General features: G+C 45.6%; 1 protein-coding gene across 1 annotated transcript in view; it reads left to right on the top strand.

Annotated features, from left to right (window-relative positions):
* Positions 1–8,737, top strand: part of MRPS35 (mitochondrial ribosomal protein S35) — a 67,515-nt gene extending 58,778 nt beyond the window's left edge. Inside the window, exons 8-9 of the mRNA XM_038765183.1 lie at positions 4,130–4,199; positions 8,339–8,737. Coding sequence (XP_038621111.1) covers positions 4,130–4,199; positions 8,339–8,611 — 343 coding nt within the window. The 3' untranslated portion in view covers positions 8,612–8,737. The remainder of the gene's footprint in view (positions 1–4,129; positions 4,200–8,338) is intronic.
* The last annotated feature ends 14,424 nt before the right edge of the window (positions 8,738–23,161 follow it).

The following is a 23,161-nucleotide window of genomic DNA, read 5'->3' on the forward strand; positions in this document are numbered from 1 at the left end:
GTCACAGAGCAGACATGTGGGGGAGTCCGCATTAGAACCCAGGTCCTTCTGACTCGATTGGGTCGGATTGATTGATTGATTGGTGCCCCCCAGACACCAACAGAGAGGTGTAAGGGGCCCCTGGGCTGAAATAATTATCATAATAATAATTATGATGTTTATTAAGTGCTTACTATGTACCAGGCACTGTACTAAATGCTGGGGTGGACACAAACAAATCGAATTCGACACAGTTACTGGCTCTCAGCCTCAGTCCCCATTTTTCAGATGAGGTAACTGAGGCCCAGAGAATTGAAATGACTTGCCCAAGGTCACACAGCAGACGTGTTGTCCCCTGGCTTCGACTACCATCTCGACACAAACGATTCCCAAATCTCCCCCTCCAGCCCCGGCCTCTCTCCTCCTCCACGGTCTCGGGATGGCTCTACCTGGATGTCCTACCAACACCTCAAGCTTCTTCCTTTTTAGGGTATTTGCTAAGCTCTTACTGTGTGCCAGGCACTGTACTAAGCGCCGGGGCAGATACCGCTGATCCGGTTGAGCACAATCCATGTCCCACACGAGGCTCACGTTGTTGGCTGCCTGTCAAGCAAAAACTCGTCACCCTGGGCTTCCAGGCTGTCCATCCCCTCGCCCCTTCCTACCTCCCCTCCCTTCTGTCCTTCTCCAGCCCAGCCCGCACCCTCCGCTCCTCTGCCGCCGCTAATCTCCTCACCGTTAGGCCTCGTTCTCGCCCGTCCCGCCGTCGACCCCCGGCCCACGTCCTCCCCCTGGCCCCGAATGCCCTTCCTCCCTTCATTCATTCATTCATTCAATCAATCGTATTTATTGAAAAATTGAAAAATTGAAAAATTGAAGTAGGGCTTCAAAGCCCTACTGAAAGCTCACCTCCTCCAGGAGGCCTTCCCACACTGAGCCCCCTTTTTCCTCTCCTCCTCCCCACCCCCCCACCCTACTTCCCCTCCCCACAGCACCTGTATAAACGTTTTATTACTCTATTCATTTTACTCGTACATATTTACCATTCTATTTGTTTTGTTAATGATGTGCTTTTAGCTTCAATTCTATTTGCTCTGACGACTTTGACACCTGTCCACATGTTTTGTTGTCAAGCGCTTAGTACAGTGCTCTGCACACAGTAAGTGCTCAATAAATACGATTGATGATGTCTGTCTCCCCCGTCTAGACTGTGATGGGTAGGGACCGTCTCTATATGTTGCCGACTTGGACTTCCCAAGCGCTTAGTACAGTGCTCTGCACACAGTAAGTGCTCAGTACATACGAATGAATGAATGCATTGTTAAATCCCCGTTTTACAGGTGAGGTAACTGAGGCCCAGAGAAGCCAAGTGACTTTCCCACGGTCACACACGGCGAGATAAGTGGCTGAACTGGGATTAGAACCCAGGTCCTTCTTACTCCCAGGCGCGGGCTCTACCCACTAGGCAAACACTTCTCCTCTTTATAGGTCCAAAACAGAGTTCTTCACCTTTCCTTTGCGTCGAAATCCTGTCCTCCCCCCAACTTTTGAGAGCACCTCCATTTTTCCTGTCTCACAAGTCCATAACCTTAGCATTATTCATTCATTCAATCGTATTTATTGAGCATTTTTCCTGTCTCACAAGTCCATAACCTTAGCATTATTCATTCATTCAATCGTATTTATTAAGCACTCTTTGTGTACAGAAATATGCTTGTACATATTAGTCTATTTATTTAACAATAATCTATTAAATTATTTATTTAATAATAATAATAATAATAATAATGGCATTTATTAAGTGCTTACTATGTGCACTGTTCTAAGTGCTGGGGAGGTTACAAGGCGATCAGGTTGTCCCACGGGGGGCTCACAGTCTTAATCCCCGTTTTGCAGATGAGGCAACTGAGGCCCAGAGAAGTGAAGTGACTTGCCCAAAGTCACACAGCTGACAATTGGCGGAGCCGGGGTTTGAACCCATGACCTCAGACTCCAAAGCCCGGGCTCTTTTCCACTGAGCCATTTTACTTGTACATATTTATTTCATTTTGTTAACATGTTTGTTGTTTGTCTCCCCGTTCTAGACTGTGAGCCCGCTGTTGGGTAGGGACCGTCTCTATATGATGCCAACTTGTACTTCCCAAGCGCTTAGTACAGTGCTCTGCACACAGTAAGCGCTCAATAAATATGAATGAATGAATGAACACTGTACTAAGTAAGCGCTTGGGAAAGTACAATAAAGAGCGACAATCCCTCCCCACAGCGAGGTCGCAGTCTAGAAGGGGGGAGACAGACGTCAGTACAAATCAGTACAAATTTTATTAAAAACTTTAAATTTAAAAATTTAAATTTAAAAATTTTATTTTTACGGATTTCTATTTGTACTGCTGTTTCAGAGGAGCAGCGTGGCTCAGTGGAGGGAGCCCGGGCTTGGGAGTCTGAGGTCGTGGGTTCGAATCCCAGCTCCGCCGCTTATCAGCTGTGTGATTTTGGGCAAGTCACTTCACTTCTCTGGGCTCCAGTTACCTGTTAGGTAGGGCGTTATCATTCCTATTATTTATATTTTTATGGTATTTGTTGGGCACTACTTATGTGTCAAGCACTGTCCTAAGCGCTGGGGTCGATACAAGTTAATCAAGTTGGGCACGGGCCCTGTCTCTAATGGGGCTAGCAGCCTAAAAAGGCAAACAGGTGTTGAATCCCCATAGAGAAGCAGTGTGGCGTAGTGGAAGGAGCCCCAGGTTTGGGAGTCAGAGGTTGTGGGTTCTAATCTCGGCTCCGCCACTTGTCAGCTGGGTGACTTTGGGCAAGTCACTTCACTTCTCTGGGCCTCAGTTACCTCATCTGTAAAATGGGGAGGAAGACTGTGAGCCCCACGTGGGACAACCTGATCACCTTCCATCTACCAGCGCTTAGAACAGTGCTTGGCACATAGTGAGCGCTTAACAAATACCATCATTATTATTAAGCGCTTAGTGCAGTGCTCTGCACACAGTAAGCGCTCAATAAATACGGTTGAGTGAATTTTTCAGAGAAGGAAACAGGCCCAGAGAAATAAAGTGACATTCCCAAAGTCCTAGAACAGGCAACTTAAAGAAGCAGGATTAGAACCCAGGTCCTCTTGACTCCCAAGACACTTGATTTTTCCTCGAGGCTGTTCTGCTATTCTGCGATGACATTGGTGTCAAAGAGTTTCTCAGGTCATGATAGACAGTGACATCACTCAGGTAATACCTCCTTCCCCTCCCCACAGCACCTGTATATATGTTTGTACGTATTTATCACTCTATTTATTTTATTTGTGCATATTTATTCTATTTATTTTATTTTGTTAATATGTTTTGTCTTGTTGTCTGTCTCCCCCTTCTAGACTGTGAGCCCGCTGTTGGGTAGGGACCGTCTCTATATGTTGCCAACTTGGACTTCCCAAGCGCTTAGTCCAGTGCTCTGCACACAGTAAGCGCTCAATAAATACGATTGAATGAATGAATGACTTGGCTTCAATTCGGAAACAGGCTTAATAATCCAAACTTAAAGCAATCACCAGGCCTGAGTAGTAACCTCGAAGATAGAAGCTGCTACAGTAAACATTTTCAATCACCAAATCAATTCTAGGTTTTCGTTGGGGTTTCCAGTCTGAAGATTGAGAGTCGAAGTGCAGAATAAAAGTTGAGGGAATCTTAAAGTTATGAAGAATATTTTTCTGGGTACGGTAGATTTGTAAGGTCATTTAAGCTGAGAGCTCACCTCCTCCAGGAGGCCTTCCCAGATTGAGCCCCTTCTTTCCTCTCCCCCTCGTCCCCCTCTCCATCCCCCCGCCTTACCGCCTTCCCCTCCCCACAGCACCTGTATATATGTATATATGGTTGTACATATTTATTACTCTGTTTATTTATTTATTTATTTATTTTACTTGTACATTTCTATCCTACTTATTTTATTTTGTTGGTATGTTTGGTTCTGTTCTCTGTCTCCCCCTTTTAGACTGTGAGCCCACTATCGGGTAGGGACTGTCTCTATGTGATGCCAATTTGTACTTCCCAAGCGCTTAGTACAGTGCTCTGCACATAGTAAGCGCTCAATAAATACGATTGATTGATTGATTGATTGATTTAAGAATCTCTGTATTTCCTTTTTTTTTTTCCCCAAGATGTCCTCTGAGGAGACAGAATTACGACCATGCAGTGTATCTACTAACAGTTCTGTACCACGAATCTTGGGTAAGTTACTCGTGGTTGATAATTTAACAGCTTTTATGATTCCTGGGGTAATAATTGTGGTATTTGTTAAGCTCTTTCAGTGTGCCAAGAGCTGTACCTCACCGCTGATAGTGGCAGGCGGCCATAAATGCAAAGTTTGTCATCTTTAGACGTGGGTATTAATGCGTCCGTTCCCGGGAAACAATAATTTCTGGGGAAATGGGCTCGGTTCTTTATTAAACAAAACTTCCAAAGGAATATTTGCTGCCATTGGGTGGTAGGGATTGGTGCAAATTAAGTTTTCTTTGCTTGCGGAGAGTCTTAAAGCTGGCCCTTTACGAGTCCATTTGTAAGATGGAATCTCCCTCAAAGGATCCCAGAGCGAGGAGGACCCTCTATCCAGCCTTCATCAATCATCAATCGTATTTATTGAGCGCTTACTGTGTGCAGAACACTGTACTAAGCGCTTCAAAGAAACAAGTCGATCAATAGTATTTATTGAATGCTTACAGTGTGCTGAGCACAGAGAACTCTATAGAAGGAAAGTGTATAACCTTACTAATATACTGAGTGTAAGTTTAGCCGCATTTTTCCATGGGCTGTATCAACCTCCATCCTTTTAGACTGTGAGCCCACTGTTGGGTAGGGACTGTCTCTATATGTTGCCAATTTGTACTTCCCAAGCGCTTAGTACAGTGCTCTGCACATAGTAAGCGCTCAATAAATATGATTGATGATGATGATAAAGAGCTCTGTTGAACTTTCCTTGACGCCGGAGACTTAATATTCTGTCCTAAGTGCGGTGTTCCCAGTGCTGGGGTTCACAGTCTTAATCTCCATTTTACAGATGAAGTAGCGCTTAGTACAAGCGCTTAGTCCAGTGCTCTGCACACGGTAAGCGCTCAATAAGTACGATTGAATGAATGAATGGATGAAGTAGTTGAGGTACAGCGAAGTGAAGTGACTTACACACAGCGTGGCTCAGTGGAAAGAGCCCGGGCTTTGGAGTCGGAGGTCATGGGTTCAAGTCCCGCTCCGCTTTGGGCAAGTCACTTCGCTTGACGACTCTGCCAATTGTCAGCTGTGTGACTTTGGACAAGTCACTTCACTTCTCTGGGCCTCAGTTACCTCATCTGTAAAATGGGGATTAAGACCGTGAGCCCCCCCCGTGGGACAACCTGATCATTTTGTAATCTCCCCAGCGCTTAGAACAGTGCTTTGCACATAGTAAGCACTTAATAAATGCCATTATTATTATTATTATAATTAACTTCTCTGGGCCTCAGTTCCTGCATCTGTAAAATGGAGATTGACATGAGCCCCTCCGTGGGACAACCTGATCACTTTGTAACCTCCCCAGTGCTTAGAACAGTGCTTTGCACATAGTAAGCACTTAATAAATGCCATCATTATTATTATTATTATTATTAACTTCTCTGGGCCTCAGTTCCCACATCTGTAAAATGGAGATTGACGTGAGCCTCTCCGTGGGACAACCTGATCACTTTGTAACCTCCCCAGTGCTTAGAACAGTGCTTTGCACATAGTAAGCACTTAATAAATGCCATTATTATTATTATTATTATTATTATTATAATTAACTTCTCTGGGCCTCAGTTCCCGCATCTGTAAAATGGAGATTGACATGAGCCCCTCCGTGGGACAACCTGATCACTTTGTAACCTCCCCAGTGCTTAGAACAGTGCTTTGCACATAGTAAGCACTTAATAAATGCCATTATTATTATTATTATTATTATTATAATTAACTTCTCTGGGCCTCAGTTCCCGCATCTGTAAAATGGAGATTGACGTGAGCCCCTCCGTGGGACAACCTGATCACTTTGTAACCTCCCCAGTGCTTAGAACAGTGCTTTGCACATAGTAAGCACTTAATAAATGCCATCATTATTGTCACAGAGCAGACATTTGGGGGGGTCCGGATTAGAACCCAGGTCCTTCTGACTCGATCGGGTCAGATTGATCGATTGATTGGTGGCCCGCAGACACCAACAGAGAGGTGTAACGGGCCCCTGGGCTGAAATAATTATCATAATAATAATTATGATGTTTATTAAGTGCTTACTATGTACCAGGCACTGTACTAAACGCTGGGGTGGATACAAACAAATCGGATTGGACACAGTTCCTGGCTCTCAGCCTCAATCCCCATTTTCCAGATGAAGTAACTGAGGCCCAGAGAATTGAAATGACTTGCCCGAGGTCACACAGCAGACAAGTGGTGGAGCCGGGATTCGAACCCATGACCTCCTGACTCGCAGGCCCGGGCTCTACCCACTATGCAATGCTGCTTCTTGAAATCAATCAATCGTATTTATTCAGCGCTTATTGTGTGCAGAGCACTGTACTAAGCGCTTGGGAAGTACAAGTTGGAATGATGATCTGCTTTCGGTATAGGGCCCAGAGCGTGGCCCTCATTTCTCTTTTACTTTCCAAAGGTGAACAGATTCTCAAAGAATTTTCCCAAATAAATTATACCCCATAATTAGCCTGCGGAGAAGTGAATTGTTGGGGAGAAGATTTTTTATGTCTCCTGTTGCTTCAGATTTAATCTGTCAATGACGTCTCGCTAATGTAGATGTGGCATATTTTCTCTCGCCATTTTTTGTTTTGAGTTCATTGCGACGTGAAAGGCACGAAAATATTAATTTTGTCATTTAGGCGTCCAGCGTCAGCAACAGTGCTACTTGTTCAGAAATAGCCCAAGCGCCTAACAGATGCACACTGTAAGAGCTCAATAAATACCACCGATTGATTAATATTCAGTATTCTGTCCTCGGTATATTATTAATAAGAATAATAATAGAGGAGTTTGATAATAATAATAATAATAATAATCATCAATCGTATTTATTGAGCGCTTACTGTGTGCAGAGCACTGTACTAAGCGCGTGGGAAGTACAAGTTGGCAACATATCATAATAATAATAATAATAATAATAATAATAATAATGGTAAGTGCTTACTATGTGCCAAGCACTGGGGTAGATACAGGGTAGTCTAGTTGTCCCACGTGGGTCTCACAGTCATAATCCCCATTTTCCAGATGAAGATCACTGAGGCCCAGAGAAGTGAAGTGACTTGACCCAGGTCACACAGCAGACAAGTGGCGGAGCCGGGATTCGAACCCATGACCTCTTGATTCCCAGGCCCGGGCTCTATCCGCTACGCCATGCAGCTTCTCCTAAGCACTTACTATGTCGTTTAATAATGATGATACTTGTTAAGCGCTGACTATGTGACAGGCACTATACTATGCGCCGCTTGGTCCAGTGCTCTGCACACAGGGAGCGCTCAATAAATACGATTGAATGAATGACTGAATGAATCCCCTCTGCCTTACCTCCTTCCCCTCCCCACAGCACCTCACTCCCTACATATGTTTGTACATATTTATTACTCTATTTTACTTCTACATATTTATGCTATTTATTTTATTTTGTTAATATGTTTTGTTTTGTTCTCTGTCTCCCCCTTCTAGACTGTGAGCCCGCTGTTGGGTAGGGACCGTCTCTAGATGTGGCCTACTTGGACTTCCCAAGCGTTTAGTACAGTGCCCTGCACACAGTAAGCGCTCAATAAATACGATCGAATGAATGAATGAATACAAGACAATCAGGGCCCGCTTGGGGCTCACGGCCGAACTAGGAGGGAGGACAGGGACTGAATCCCCATTTTGCGGATGAGGGAACTGAGGTACAGAGGGGTGAAGTGACCGGCCCGAGGTCACCCAGCAGACGAGTGGAGGTGCCGGGATTCGAATCCAGGTCCTCTGGCTCTGGGTCCATCCGCACCGCGGAGTCAGAGGTCATGGGTTCAAATCCCAGCTCCGCCAGCTGTGTGACTTTGGGCAAGTCACTTCTCTGGGCCTCAGTTCCCTCATCTGCCAAATGGGGATTAAGACTGAGCCCCCTGTGGGACAACCTGATCGCTTTGTAACCTTCCCAGCGCTTAGAACAGTGCTTTGCACGTAGTAAGCGCTTAATAAATGCCATCATTATTATTATTATTGATTGCCACCTTTCTGGTCGACCGCCTACGATCGCAGACCCTCCGTCCCTCGTCCTGTTACTAGAAAATGCACCTGGTTCTTGTACCCTCTTGGCTCAGAAACTCAGCCACGCTCGCTCTCTCTTCCAGAAAACGGAGGCGTGGGAGAAGGAGAAGACCGAAGACGACGCGGAAGAGTACGCCTGGGAAGACAGCCGCTCCGAGAAAAACATCCTGGACACCCTCCTGCGGATCGGAGCCTCCGGGGAAAGGGCCAGCGCCACTCGGGAAGAGCTGCTCGCCTCCGAAGAAGTCGGGGGCTACAGGCGGGCGGTCGTGGCTCTTAAAAACGACGGGGAGTCGGACCGCAACCTCTTGCAGTACAAAGAGGCAGTAAAGAAGCTGCTAAATTTGAGCGGGTGATGTGGGAGGGCGGCCCAAAGCCCCCCCATTTTAGTCGGGTCGCTCGGCACGCGCGTCTGCGGATGGCCGTTCAATTCAGGTGAAAGCCGAAATAAAAGGGCCTCATCCGGAGCCCAATCTTTCCCACCACCCACCCCCACCGTCCCTTTGCGGAATTCGAACGGGCACGAATTAGGGGAATGAAAAGCCCCCCAAACCCGTTTCTTTCACAGGGTCATCCTCAAGTCCATCATTTGGTCTCCGGGTTGGTAGGTGACGGTTGAGCACTTAAGTTTTTATTCTTTCTTTCCGTCAGAGCGGATAGAGCCCGGGCCCCGGAGCCCGAAAGGCCTGGGTTTTAATCTGCGGCTAATTCGGGCAGTCAGCCGTATTTATCGAACGCTTGCTGCGTGCAGAGCACTGTATTAAGCGCTTGGGAAAGTACAGTGCAACGGTAAACAGTGGCATTCCCTGCCCACAATCAGGTTGCAGTCTAGAGGGCAAGGCAGTTCACTTCTCGGGGCCTCGGTTCCCTCATCTGTAAAATGGGGATTAAGAGTGTGAGCCCCATGTGGGACAGGGACTGTGTCCAACTTGGGGAGATTCATTCATTCATTCAATCGTATTTATTGAGCGCTTCCTGCACGCAGAGCAGTGTACTAAGCCCTTGGGAAGTCCAAGTTGGCAACATAGACGGTCCCTACCCAACAGCGGGCTCACAGTCTAGAAGGGGGAGACAGAGAACAAGACAAAACATATTAACAAAATAAAATAAATAGAATAAATACGTACAAATAAAATAGAGTTATAAATACATACAAACATATATACAGTGGGCTCACGGTCTAGAAGGGGGAGACAGACAACAAGACAAAACATTAACAAAATAGAATAGGTACGTACAAATAAAATAAATAGAGTAATAAATACGTACAAACATATATACAGGTGCTGTGGGGAGGGGAAGGAGGCATTACCTGAGTGATGTCACCGTCTGTCATGACCTGAGCAACTCTTTGACACCAGCGTCCTAGCAGAACAGCCTTGAGGAGAAAGCAAGCGTCTTGGGAGTCAAGAGGACCCGGGTTCTAATCCTGCTTCTCTAAGTCGCCTGTTCTAGGACTTTGGGAATGCCGCTTTGTTTCACTTTAGGAGTCTGTTGACAGAGATTTGGGGATTTGCGGGGCGGGCGGGCAAGGGTCCGACTCGGCAGCAGCTCCGAGGGGAACTTGTCCGTCCCGCTGCCGAAACGAAGACCGGGTCTTCGGGTCTCGGGGGGGACGGTTGTTGGAAAACTAATCTGGATCCGAACCTGTTGAGGCAAGGTGACGCCTGTTCATTCAACCGGATTCGTTGAACGCTTACTGGCTGATGCTATTGACACCTGTCTACTTGTTCAGTTTTGTTGTCTGTCTCCCCCTTCTAGACTGTGAGCCCGTTGGTGGGCAGGGGTTGTCTCATATCTGTTGCCGAATTGTACCTTCCAAGCGCTTAGTACAGTGCTCTAGCATCATCATCATCATCAATCGTATTTATTGAGCGCTTACTATGTGCAGAGCACTGGACTAAGCGCTTGGGAAGTACAAGTTGAATGAATGAATGAGTGAATACATGCGTCAGAGGCAGGAAGCCAGTTAAGAAGCCCTTGGAGCAAACTGTTGTTTCCACAAAGGGTGTTTTAGACTAAACCGATGAACTGACAAATCACTGGGACCCAAAAGCATCCCTTGGGAAAGGTAGGAAAGAACTTGGAGTGGAAGTTGTGGATCTGTTGGAGAGACAGTAAGTAGCCTTATGAGTCCAGGAGATTTCCCGGTAAGAAGAAAAGTTCCAGAGTTTGTCCTGGGAATCGTGACTCTCGCTTTTATACCTGTCCAGTGAGCAGAATATACCTTGAGAAGCTGTGTGGCCGAGTGGAAGCACCACAAGTCTGGGCAAGGACCTTTGTATGAATTTATTACTCTATTTTATTTGGGCATATTGATTCTATTTATTTTATTTTGTTAGTATGTTTCGTTTTGTTCTCTGTCTCCCCTTTCTAGACTGTGAACCCACTGTTGGGTAGGGACCGTCTCTATATGTTGCCAACTTGGACTTCCCAAGTGCTTAGTCCAGTGCTGTGCACACAGTAAGCGCTCAATAAATACGATTGAATGAATGAATGAATGCAAAGCACTGTACTAAGCACCTCGGGCTTCTAAGTTAAGCTGCACAAAGGGAAGACTTTTAAAGCGTTGTGTCTTAGGGAAGCAAGCTCATTTCGGGCGGGGAACGCGTCGACCAACTCTGTTATATTCAGTCCATTGTATTTACTGAGCTCTTACTCTGTGCAGAGCACTTTACTAAGCGCTTAGAAGGTTACGATACAACAATAAACAGACACATTCCCCACCCACATCGAGTCTAGTCTCTCCCAAGTGCTCTGCCCACAGTAAGTGCTCAGTAAATACCATTGATTGATTGATTGACTTTGGAATCACTAAGTGGGCGTTAAAGGGGGTCTAATAATAATAATAATGGCATTTATTAAGCGCTTACTATGTGCAAAGCACTGTTCTAAGCACAGGGGAGGTTACAAGGTGATCAGGTTGTCCCTCGGGGGGCTCACAGTCTTCATCCTCATTTGACAGATGAGGGAACTGAGGCCCAGAGAAGTGAAGTGACTTGCCCAAAATCACCCAGCTGACAATTGGCAGAGCCGGGATTTGAACCCATGACCTCCGACTCCAAAACCCATGCTCTTTTCCACTGAGCCACGCTGCTTCCCTAGTGGCAAGGGCTTGGGTTTGGGAGTCAGAGGTTGTGAGTTCTAATCCCACCTCTGCCACTTGTCTGCTGTGTGCTCTGGGCAAATGGCTTCACTTCTCCGTGCCTCAGTTACAGCACTTAGAACAGTGCTTTTCACATAGTAAGTGCTTAATCAATGCCATTATTATTATTATTATTAAAATGGGGATTAAGACTGTGAGCCCCACGTGGGACAACCTGTTATCCTTGTATCCACCCCAGCGCTTAGAACAGTGCTTGTCATCATCATCATCATCAGTCGTATTTATTGAGCGCTTACTATGTGCAGAGCACTGTACTAAGCGCTTGGGAAGTACAAATTGGCAACATATAGAGACAGTCCCTACCCAACAGTGGGCTCACAGTCTAAAAGGGGGAGGCAGAGAACAAAACCAAACATACTAACAAAATAAATAGAATAGATATGTACAAGTAAAATAAATAAAGAGTAATAAATCTGTACAAACATATATCCATATATACAGGTGCTGTGGGGAAGGGAAGGAGGTAAGATGGGGGGGGGGATGGGGAGGGGGATGAGGGGGAGAGGAAGGAAGGGGCTCTGTCTGGGAAGGCCTCCTGGCACAGAGTAAGTGTTTAACAAATACCATCATCATTAAAGAACACTAAAGCTGTAAGCTGCTTGAGGACAGGGATTGTATCTACCAATTAATTCTATGGTGGGCATTGGTAAGTTAATTGGTAAGTCCCTCAAGGTTCAGTTCCGGATCCCCTTCTATTCTTCCCTTGGAAAACTCATTCGCTCCCATGGCTTCAACTGCCACCGCTATGTGGATGATTTCAAAATCTCCATCTCCAGCCCTGATCTCTCTCCCTTTCCGCCGTCTCTCATTTCCTCCTGCCTTCAAGGCACCTCTACTTTCTCCATGTCCAGCCCTGATCTCTCTCCCTTTCCGCCGTCTCTCATTTCCTCCTGCCTTCAAGGCACCTCTACTTTCTCCATCTCCAGCCCTGATCTCTCTCCCTTTCCGCCGTCTCTCATTTCCTCCTGCCTTCAAGACCCCCCCTACTTGGATGTCCTGTCGACACCTCAGACTTAACATGTCCAAAACAGAGCTCCTTATCTTCCCATCCAAACCCTGTCCTCCCTATGATTTTCCTGTCACTGTAGACAGCACCACAATCCTTCCTTCGCACAGGCCTGGATTTTACTTGTACATATTTACTATTCTATTTTTTTTATTTTGTTAATATGTGGTGTTTTGTTGTCTGTCTCCCCCTTCTAGACTGTGAGCCCGCTGTTGGGTTGGGACCGTCTCTATATGTTGCCAACTTGGACTTCCCAAGCACTTAGTACAGTGCTGTGCACACAGTAAGCGCTCAGTAAGTATAATTGATTGATGTCCAAAACAGAGCTCCTTATCTTCCCATCCAAACCCTGTCCTCCCTATGATTTTCCTGTCACAGTAGACAGCACCGCCATTCTTCCTTCGCACAAGCCTGGATTTCACTTGTACGTATTTACTATTCTATTTATTTTATTTTGTTAATATGTGTTGTTTTGTTGTCTGTCTTCCCCTTCTAGACTGTGAGCCCGCTGTTGGGTAGGGACCGTCTCTCTGTGTTGCCAACTTGGACTTCCCAAGCGCTTAGTACAGTGCTCTGCACACAGTAAGCGCTCAATAAATATGATTGATTGATTGATGTCCAAAACAGAGCTCCTTATCTTCCCATCCAAACCCTGTCCTCCCTGTGATTTTCCTGTCACTGTAGACAGCACCGCCATTCTTCCTTCGCACAAGCCTGGATTTTACTTGTACATACTTACTGTTCTATTTTTTTTATTTTGTTAATATGCTTTGTTTTGTTGTCTGTCTCCCCCTTCCAGACTGTGAGCCTGCTGTTGGGTAGGGACCGTCTCTAGATGTTGCCAACTTGGACTTCCCAAGCGCTTAGTACAGTGCTCTGCACACAGTAAGTGCTCAATAAATATGATTTGATTGATTGATTGACCGTCTCTATAAGTTGCCAACTTGGACTTCCCAAGCGCTTAGTACAGTGCTCTGCACACAGTAAGCGCTCAATAAATATGATTGATGGATTGATTGATGTCCAAAACAGAGCTCCTTATCTTCCTATCCAAACCCTGTCCTCCCTGTGATTTTCCTGTCACTGTAGACAGCACCGCCATCCTTCCTTCGCACAAGCCTGTAACCTTGGCGTTAGCCTTGCCTCTTCTCTCTCATCATCATCATCATCATCATCATCATCAATCGTATTTATTGAGCGCTTACTATGTGCAGAGCACTGTACTAAGCGCTTGGGAAGTACAAATTGGCAACATATAGAGACAGTCCCTACCCAACAGTGGGCTCACAGTCTAGAAGGGGGACACAGAGGACAAAACCAAACATACTAACAAAATTAAACGAATAGGATAGATATGTACAAGTAAAATAAATAAATAGAGTAATAAATATGTAGAACCATATATACAGGTGCTGTGGGGAAGGGAAGGAGGTAAGACGGGGGGATGGAGAGGGGGACGAGGGGGAGAGGAAGGAAGGGGCTCAGTGTGGGAAGGCCTCCTGGGGGAGGTGAGCTCTCAGCAGGGCCTTGAAGGGAGGAAGAGAGCTAGCTTGGCATCGGATGGGCAGAGGGAGGCCATTCCAGGCCCGGGGGAGGACGTGGGCCGGGGGTCAACGGCGGGACAGGCGAGATCGAGGCCTGGTGAGGAGGTGAGCGGCGGAGGAGCGGCCAACCTATTTCTCAAACGACCAACATATTTGCACATAGTAAGCACATAACAAATACCATTATTATTATTACTAAATAGCGCATAACAAATACCATTATTATTATTACTAAATACCGTCAGTTCAACCTTCACAACATGGCTAAAATTTGCCCTTTCCTCCCCATCCGAACTGCTACCACATTAATACAATCACTTGTCCTCTCCCCCGCTTGATTACTGTGTCAGGCTCCTTGTTGACCTCCCTCTTGTCTCTCCCCACTCCAGTCTGTCCTTCACTCTGCTTCCCAGAACATTTTTCTTCAAAAATGTTCAGTCCATGTCCCTTCCCTCCCTCCTCAGAAACCTCCAGCGTTTGCCCATCCACCTCCGCATCAAGCAGAAACTCCTCACCACTGGCTTTAAAGCAGTCGATCACCTTGCCCCCTCCTACCTCACCTCGCTACTCTCCTCTTCCTAATAATAATAATAATGATGGTGTTTATTAGGTGCTTACTATGTGCAAAGCACTGTTCTAAGCACTGGGGAGGTTACAAGGTGATCAGGTTGTCCCACGGGGGGGAGGGGGGGCTCACCGTCTTAATCCCTGTTTTACAGATGACGGAACTGAGGCACAGAGAAGTTAAGTGACTTGCTCAAATCAATCAATCAATCGTATTTATTGAGCGCTTACTGTGTGCAGAGCACTGTACTAAGCGCCTGGGAAGTACAAGTTGGCAACATATAGAGACGGTCCCTACCCAACAGCGGGCTCACAGTCTAGAAGGGGGAGACAGACAACAAAGCAACACATATTAACACAATAAAATAGATATGTACAAGTAAAATAGAGTAATAAATATGTACAATCATATATACATATATACAGGTGCTGTGGGGAAGGGAAGGAGGTACAGCTGACAAGTGGCGGGGTCGGGATTTGAATCCCTGACCTCTGACTCCAAAGCCCGGGCTCTTTCCACTGAGCCACGCTGCTCCTACAACCCAACCCACACACTTTGCTCCTCTAATTCATTCAATCGTATTTATTGAGCGCTTATTGTGTGCAGAGCACCGTACTAAGCTCTGGGGAGGATACAAGGTGATCAGGTTGTCCCACGTGGGGCTCACACTCTAGATCCCCATTTTATAGATGAGGTAACAGGCCCAGAGAAGCGAAGTGACTTGCCCCAAATCACACAGCTGACAAGTGGCAGGGCCTGGATTAGAACCCATGACCTGCCAACTTGTACTTCCCAAGCGCTTAGTACAGTGCTGTGCACACAGTAAGCGCTCAATAAATACGATTGAATGAATGAATGACCTCTGGCTCCCAAGCCTGTGCTCTTTCCACTGAGCCACGCTGCTTCTCTAATGCCAACCTTCTCACTGTACTTCCATCTCGTCTATCATGTCGCCGACCTCTCACCCCCACCCTGCCTCTGGCCCGGAATGCCCTCTCCCTTCCTAACCCACGGACAATTACTCTCCCTCACTGTTGGGTAGGGACCGTCTCTATATGTTGCCAATTTGTACTTCCCAAGCGCTTAGTACAGTGCTCTGCACATAGTAAGCGCTCAATAAATACGATTGATTGATTCAAAGCCTTTTTTGAACGTACGCCTCCTCCAAGAGGCCTTCCCTGACTAAGCCCTCCTTCCCTTTTCTCCCACTCCCTTCTGCATCGCCCTTTCGCTTGCATTTGCTCCATTTATTCACCCCTCCCTCAGATCCACAGCACTCATGTCTATATCCATGATTTATTTATTTAAATTGCCAACTTGTACTTCCCAAGCGCTTAGTACAGTGCTCTGCACACAGTAGGCACTCAATAAATATGACTGATTGATTGATTGATTAAATTAATGTCTGTCTCCCCTTCTAGACTGTAAGCCTGTTTGAGCGGGTAATGTATCTACCAACTCTGTCGTATTGTACTCTCCCAAGCACTGAGTATGGTGCTGTGCATTCATTCAGTCATTCAATCGTATTTATTGAGCGCTTACTGTGTGCAGAGCACTGTACTAAGCGCTTGGGAAGTAAAAGTCGGCAACATAGAGAGACGGTCCCTACCCACCAATGGGCTCACAGTCTAGAAGATGTAATAATAATGATAATAATGATGGCATTTGTTAAGCGCTTCTAGACTGTGAGTCCACTGTTGGGTAGGGACAGTCTCTATATGTTGCCAACTTGTATTTCCCAAGCGCTTAGTACAGTGTTGTGCACACAGTAAGCGTGCAATAAATACGATTGATTGATTGATGTGCGAAACACTGTTCTAAGGTCTGGGGAGTTTATAATAATAATAATAATAATAATAATAATGGCATTTATTAAGTGCTTACTACGTTCGAAGCACTGTTCTAAGCTCTGGGGAGATTACAAGGTGATCAGCCCCACAGAGGGCTCACAGTCTTAATACCCATTTTACAGATGAGGTAAGTGAGGCCCTGAGAAGTGAAGTGACTTGCCCAAAGTCACACAGCTGACAGTTGACGGAGCCAGGATTTGAACCCATCACCTCTGACTCCAAAGCCTGTGCTCTTTCCACTGAGCCACGCTGCTTCTCGTAAGCGCTTGATAAATGCCATTGATGATGTTGATGAATATCATTGATTGAATTGTGGTATTTGTTAAGCGCTTACTGCATATGAAGCACTGTAATAAGCGCTGGCATAGGTAGCCCTCCTCCCCCTCCCCATCCCCACCACCTTACCTCTTTCCCCTCCCCACAGCACCTGCATATCTGTATATATGTTTGTACATATTTATTACTCTATTTTAATTGTACATATTTATTCTATTTATTTTATTTTGTTAATGTGCTTTGTTTTGTCGTCTGTCTCCCCCTTCTAGACTGTGAGCCCGCTGTTGGGTAGGGACCGTCTCTAGGTGTTGCCAACTTGGACTTCCCAAGCGCTTAGTCCAGTGCTCTGCACACCGTAAGCGCTCAATAAATACGATTGAATGAATGAATTAAGGGGCTCCCAGAGTAACGAGGAGGAGGAGCGGGTACCGAATCCCCATTTTTCAGATGAGGTGGCTGAGGCACAGAGAAGTGAAGCGACTTGCCCCAAATCACACAGCAGGCAACTGGCGGAATGGGGATTAGAACTCACGTCCTCGGACTCTCGGGCCCGGGTTGTTTCCCGCTAGGCCTCGCTGCTGTCTCCTGAGAAGAGGCTAAAATAATTCATTTAAGAAAACATACATTTATCCTTTGGGGTAGGATGATGTGTGATTGTATCAAGGGCTGTCCTCAAAAAGGAAAGCTTAAGACCAAATAAAGACTGTAAGCGCGCTGGGGACAGGCAATGTGTACCCATTAATTCAATCATTCATTCATTCATTCATTCATTCAATCATATTTATTGAGCGCTGACTGTGTGCAGAGCACTGTACTAAGCGCTTGGGAAGTACAAGTTGGCAACATATATACAGGTGCCGTGGGGAGGGGAAGGAGGTAGGAGCGGAGGGATGGGGAGGGGGAGAGAATAAAGGGGGCTCACTCTGGGAAGGCCTCCTGGAGAAGGTGGAGCGCTTACTATGTGCCACACACTGTTCTAAGCGCTGGGGTAGATACAAGGCGATCAGGTTGTCCCACTTGGGGCTCACAGGCTTCATCCCCATTTTACAGATGAGGTCACTGAGGCACAGAGAAGTGGCCTGCCCAAGGTCAATCAGTCGTATTTATTGAGCACTTACTGTGTGCAGAGCACTGTACTAAGCGCTTGGGAAGTACGACCCACTCTGTTGTATGGTTACATTGTACTCTCCAAAGCACCTAGCACAGTGCACTGAACACAATAGGCGCTCAATAAATATCACTGATCGAGTGATTCAATTTGCCCCTCGGACCGATCCTAATAAACAAGAAACACGCTGGTCAGATCTGTGTCTTGAGTAGCCTCCTAGCATGATTCTCGTCAAATACAAAAATCAATCAATCAACCATATTTATTGAGCGCTTATTGTGTGCAGAGCACTGTACTAAGCGCTTGGGAAGTACAAGTTGGCAACATCTAGAGACGGTCCCTACCCAACAGTGGGCTCACAGTCTAGAAATCCCGATCAATCAGCAAGGACAGGGCTCACTGGGTGCAGAGCACTGTACTGAGCGCCCGGGATCCCAGCCGACCCAATTGAAGGTTTTCCGGGTCACAGGAGAATTGAGTCAAAAAAGAAATAAATCTACGGAGAGGGGTGGCCACAGACTATTCATTTGTGTCCCCCTGTGGGGATTCTTTTGTGGAGAAGTTTCTCTGAGAAGGTGAAGAAAGAACTACTGTCAGAGCTAGAAGAATCGCCCAAACCTTCAGTCCCAGATTCGGGGCCTGATCGCTGAAAGTGAGCTTTTAGGAAAATGATCTACAGGGATTCATTCATTCAATCGTATTTATTGAGCGCTTACTGTGTGCAGAGCACTGGACTAAGCGCTTGGGAAGTACAAGTTGGCAACACATAGAGACGGTCCCTACCCAACAGCGGGCTCACAGTCTAGAAGGGGGAGACAGACAACAAAACCAAACATATTAACAAAATAAGTAGAATAAATATGTACGGAAGTAGAATATGAGGCCTTCAATCGTCTTTATTGAGCGCTTACTGTGTGCAGAGCACTGTACTAAGCGCTTGGGAAGTCCAAGTTGGCAACATCTAGAGATGGTACCTACCCAACAGCGGGCTCACAGTCTAAATTATGGTTGGACACAGTCCCTGCCCCATCCGGGGCTTACATTCGGGAGTCGGAGAAGGAGCATGGCCTAGTGGCTAGGGCCCGAGCCTGGGAGTGAGGAGGCCATGGGTTCTAATCCCGGCTCCACCACTTGTCAGCTGTGTGACCCTGGACAAGTCACTTGGCTTCTCTGGGCCTCAGATCCATCATCTGGGGTGGGCCTCCTCCAGGAGGCCTTCCCAGACTGAGCCCCCTCCTTCCTCTCCCCCTCGTCCCCCTCTCCATCCCCCCATCTTACCTCCTTCCCTTCCCCACAGCACCTGTATATATGGATATATGCTTGTACATATTTATTACTCTATTTATTTTACTTGTACTTATCTATTCTATTTACTTTATTTTGTTAATATGTTTGGTTTTGTTCTCTGTCTCCCCCTTCTAGACTGTGAGCCCACTGTTGGGTAGGGACCGTCTCTATATGTTGCCAGCTTGTACTTCCCAAGCGCTTAGTACAGTGCTCTGCACACAGTAAGCGCTCAATAAATACGATTGATTGATTGATTGATTGCCCGTGGGCGAGTCGCTTCACTTCTCTCTATCCACTCTGTGGTCTGCCCCCACCTCCGGATTGATTTCCACTCGGTGAGAAGCCAATTTTGCAAGTTCTTCGAAAATCCGTTGAGACCAGCTGCAGAAATGAGGTGCTCCGACGTCCTTTTTCAATGGGGCATGGATTGGAAGTCAGCAGCGAAAACACCTGCCTCTGTACAAATCATCTTCATTCATTCGTTCAATCGTATTTATTGAGCGCTTACTGTGTGCAGAGCACTGTACTGAGCGCTTGGGAAGTACAAATCGGCAACATTCATTCATTCGTTGAATCGTATTTCTTGAGCACTTACTGTGTGCAGAGCACTGGACTAAGCGCTTGGGAAGTCCAGGTTGGCAGCATCTAGAGACGGTCCCTACCCAACAGCGGGCTCACAGTCTAGAAGGGGGAGACGGACAACAAAATGAAACATATTAACAAAATAAAATAAATATGTACAAATAAAATAGAGTAATAATAATAATAATGGTATTTATTAAGTGCTTACTACATGTAAAGCACTGTTCTAAGCGCTGGGGAGCTTACAAGGTGATCAGTTTGTCCCACGTGGGGCTCACAGTTTTCATCCCCGTTTTACAGATGAGGGAACTGAGGCCCAGAGAAGTGAAGTGACTTGCCCAAAGTCACACAGCTGACAATTGACGGGGCTGGGATTTGAACCCATGACCTCTGACTCCAAAGCCCGGGCTCTTTTCCACTGAGCCATGCTCGTACAAACATATATACATATCTACAGGTGATACACATATACAGGTGATACATATATATATATATATATGTGTTTGTGTATATATATATGTGTGTGTATATATATATATGTATATATATATATACACACACACACATATAGAGACGGTCCCTACCCAACAATGGGCTCATAGTCTATAATCTGGAAGAAAAAAAGGATTTTATCAAACAACCGATAGAAGCAGCGTGGCGTAGTGGCTAGAACAGAAGCCTTGGAGTGATAAGGTCATGGGTTCTAATCCTGGCTCTGCCACTCGCCTGCTGTGTGACCTTGGGCAAGTGACTTTACTTCTCTGTGCCTCAGTCACCTCATCTGTAAAATGGGGATTAAGACAGTGAGCCCCACATGGGACAGGGACTGTGTCCAACCTGACTTGCTTGTATCTACCCCAGCGCTTAGTACAGTGCCTGGTGCATATTAAGTGCTTAACAGATACCATAAAATAATTAATTATTAATGGAGGGTTGTTTCACAAACACGACTTTTTATTTATTTGTCTATTTTATTTTCTTAAAAAAATCTAAATTTTCACCCCCACCCTTTAAGATTCAAAAAGAAACTCCTACAAGGAAATTGATTAGGTACTTTAGGTTCTAATGGCTTATGTTTTCAGTTTCTCCAGGAAAATATCTGTTCAGGCTTTTGAGGGCTACATATTGTCAATCAATCAATCAGTGGTATTTATTGAGCGGTTACTGTGTGCAGAGCACTGTACTAAACGTTTGGGAGAGTACAATGAAGCCTGGTCCGTGCTGCTGTGTTCCCACAACAGAAGTTCTCCTGGGGGAGAATCGCAATGGAATCAATCAATCAATCAATCGTATTTATTGAGCGCTTGCTGTGTGCAGAGCACTGTACTAAGCGCTTGGGAAGTAGAGGTTGGCAACATCTAGAGACGGTCCCTACCCAACTGTGGGCTCGCAGTCTAGAAATGGAAATGAAATTAATCCAGCCACATTCCCTCTGCTACCCTTTATCGCGTCCTGGCTCTTCGTAGGAGAGAAGGGCCCACGTCTTCTCTCTTTCTCCCTTCCTTCATTGTGGACAGGGATTGTCTCTCTTTATTGCCGTATTGTACTTTCCCAAGCGCTTAATACACTGCTCTGCACACAGTAAGCGCTCAATAAATATGATCAAACGAATGAATGAATGAGTGTGTGTTTGTGTGTGTGTGCGTCTGTTAAGAAAAATCTTATTTTTGAAAGCAGGAAGCAGCATGGCCTAGTGAATGCCACGTGACCTGTATATATGTATATATGTTTGTGCGTATTTATTACTCTATTTATTTATTTTACTTGTACATATCTATTCTATTTATTTTATTTTGTTCACATGTTTTGTTTTGTTCTCTGTCTCCCCCTTCTAGACTGTGAGCCCACTGTTGGGTAGGGACCATCTCTATATGTTGCTAACTTGTACTTCCCAAGCGCTTAGTGCAGTGCTCTGCACACAGTAAGCGCTCAATAAATATGATTGCTCGATTGATTGATTGATTGATTGATGTGACCTTGGGCAAGTCATTTCACTTCTCTGGGCCTCAGTGACCTCATCTGGAAAATGGGAATTAAGATGGCAAGCCCCACGTGGGACAAGGACTGTGTCCAACCTGGTTAGCTTATATCTACTCCAGCGATTAGTACAGTGCCTGGCGCACAGTAAGTACTTAAGAAATACGTTAAAAACAAACAAAAAAACACCCCAAGCCATCCAAAAATTCACTGTATGACCTGAATGTTTACAGTGATAATTAAGGCACAAAATGATCAGAGATTCCTGAGTCTCTATGTGACACAGAGAATCAATCGTATTTATTGAGCGCTTACTGTGTGCAGAGCACTGTAGTAAGCGGGAAGTGATAAACCTACAATTACTGTTGGGTTTTTAACCCAAATGCAGGAAGGAAAAGTGCCTGTCACATAGCATGGCTTAGTAGAAGCAGCTTGGCTCAGTGGAAATGAGTTATGTTGACAACTTGTACTTCCCAAGCACTTAGTACAGTGCTCTGCACACAGTAAGCGCTCAATAAATACGATTGATTGATTGATTGATTGATTGGAAAGAGCCCGGGCTTGGGAGTCAGAGGTCGTGGGTTCTAATCCCAGCTCTGCCACTTATCAGCTGTGTGACTCTGGGCAAGTCACTTCACTTCTCTGGGCCTCAGTTATGTCATCTTTAAAATGGGGATTAAGACTGTGAGTCCCATATGAGACAACCTGATGACCTTGTAATAATAATAATAATAATAATAATAATAATGGTATTTGTTAAGTGCTTAGTATGTGCAAAGCACTGTTCTAAGTGCTGGGGAGGTTACAAGGTGATCAGGTTGTCCCATGGGGGGCTCACAGTCTTAATCCCCATTTTTACAGATGAGGTAACTGAGGCCCAGAGAAGTGAAGTGACTTGCCCAGAGTCACACAGCTGACAGTTGGCGGAGCTGGGATTTGAACCCATGACCTCTGACTCCAAAGCCCGGGATCTTTTCACTGAGCCACGCTGCTTCCATCTACCCCAGTGCTTAGTACAGTGCTCTGCACACAGTAAGCGCTCAATAAATATGATTGAATGAATGAATGAATGCTTGGCACATATTAAGTGCTTAACAAATATCATCATTATTATTACTACTATTAACAAATGCCATTAACAATATGATAAAGGAATTGACTGCCTTTTAACTTACAAAGTCACTCATTATTATTGCATTCTGAAGCACTTTGTTCAAAGTCCTGTAATAAATGTTAGGAAGAGGTATTCACTGAGCCACGCTGCTTCTATCTACCTCAGCGCTTAGTACAGTGCTCTGCGCACAGTGAGCGCTCTCGAAATATGATTGAATGAATGAACGAATGCTTGTCTCTATATGTTGCCAATTTGTACTTCCCAAGCGCTTAGTACAGTGCTCCACACACAGTAAGTGCTCAATAAATACGATTGATTGATTGATTGGCACATATTAAGCACTTAACAAATACCATCGTTATTATTACTACTATTAACAAATGCCATTAACAATACGATAAAGTGAAATGACTGCCTTTTAACTTACAAAG

The sequence above is a fragment of the Tachyglossus aculeatus genome, chromosome 2, assembly GCF_015852505.1.
Source record: "Tachyglossus aculeatus isolate mTacAcu1 chromosome 2, mTacAcu1.pri, whole genome shotgun sequence".
NCBI lineage: Eukaryota > Metazoa > Chordata > Mammalia > Monotremata > Tachyglossidae > Tachyglossus > Tachyglossus aculeatus.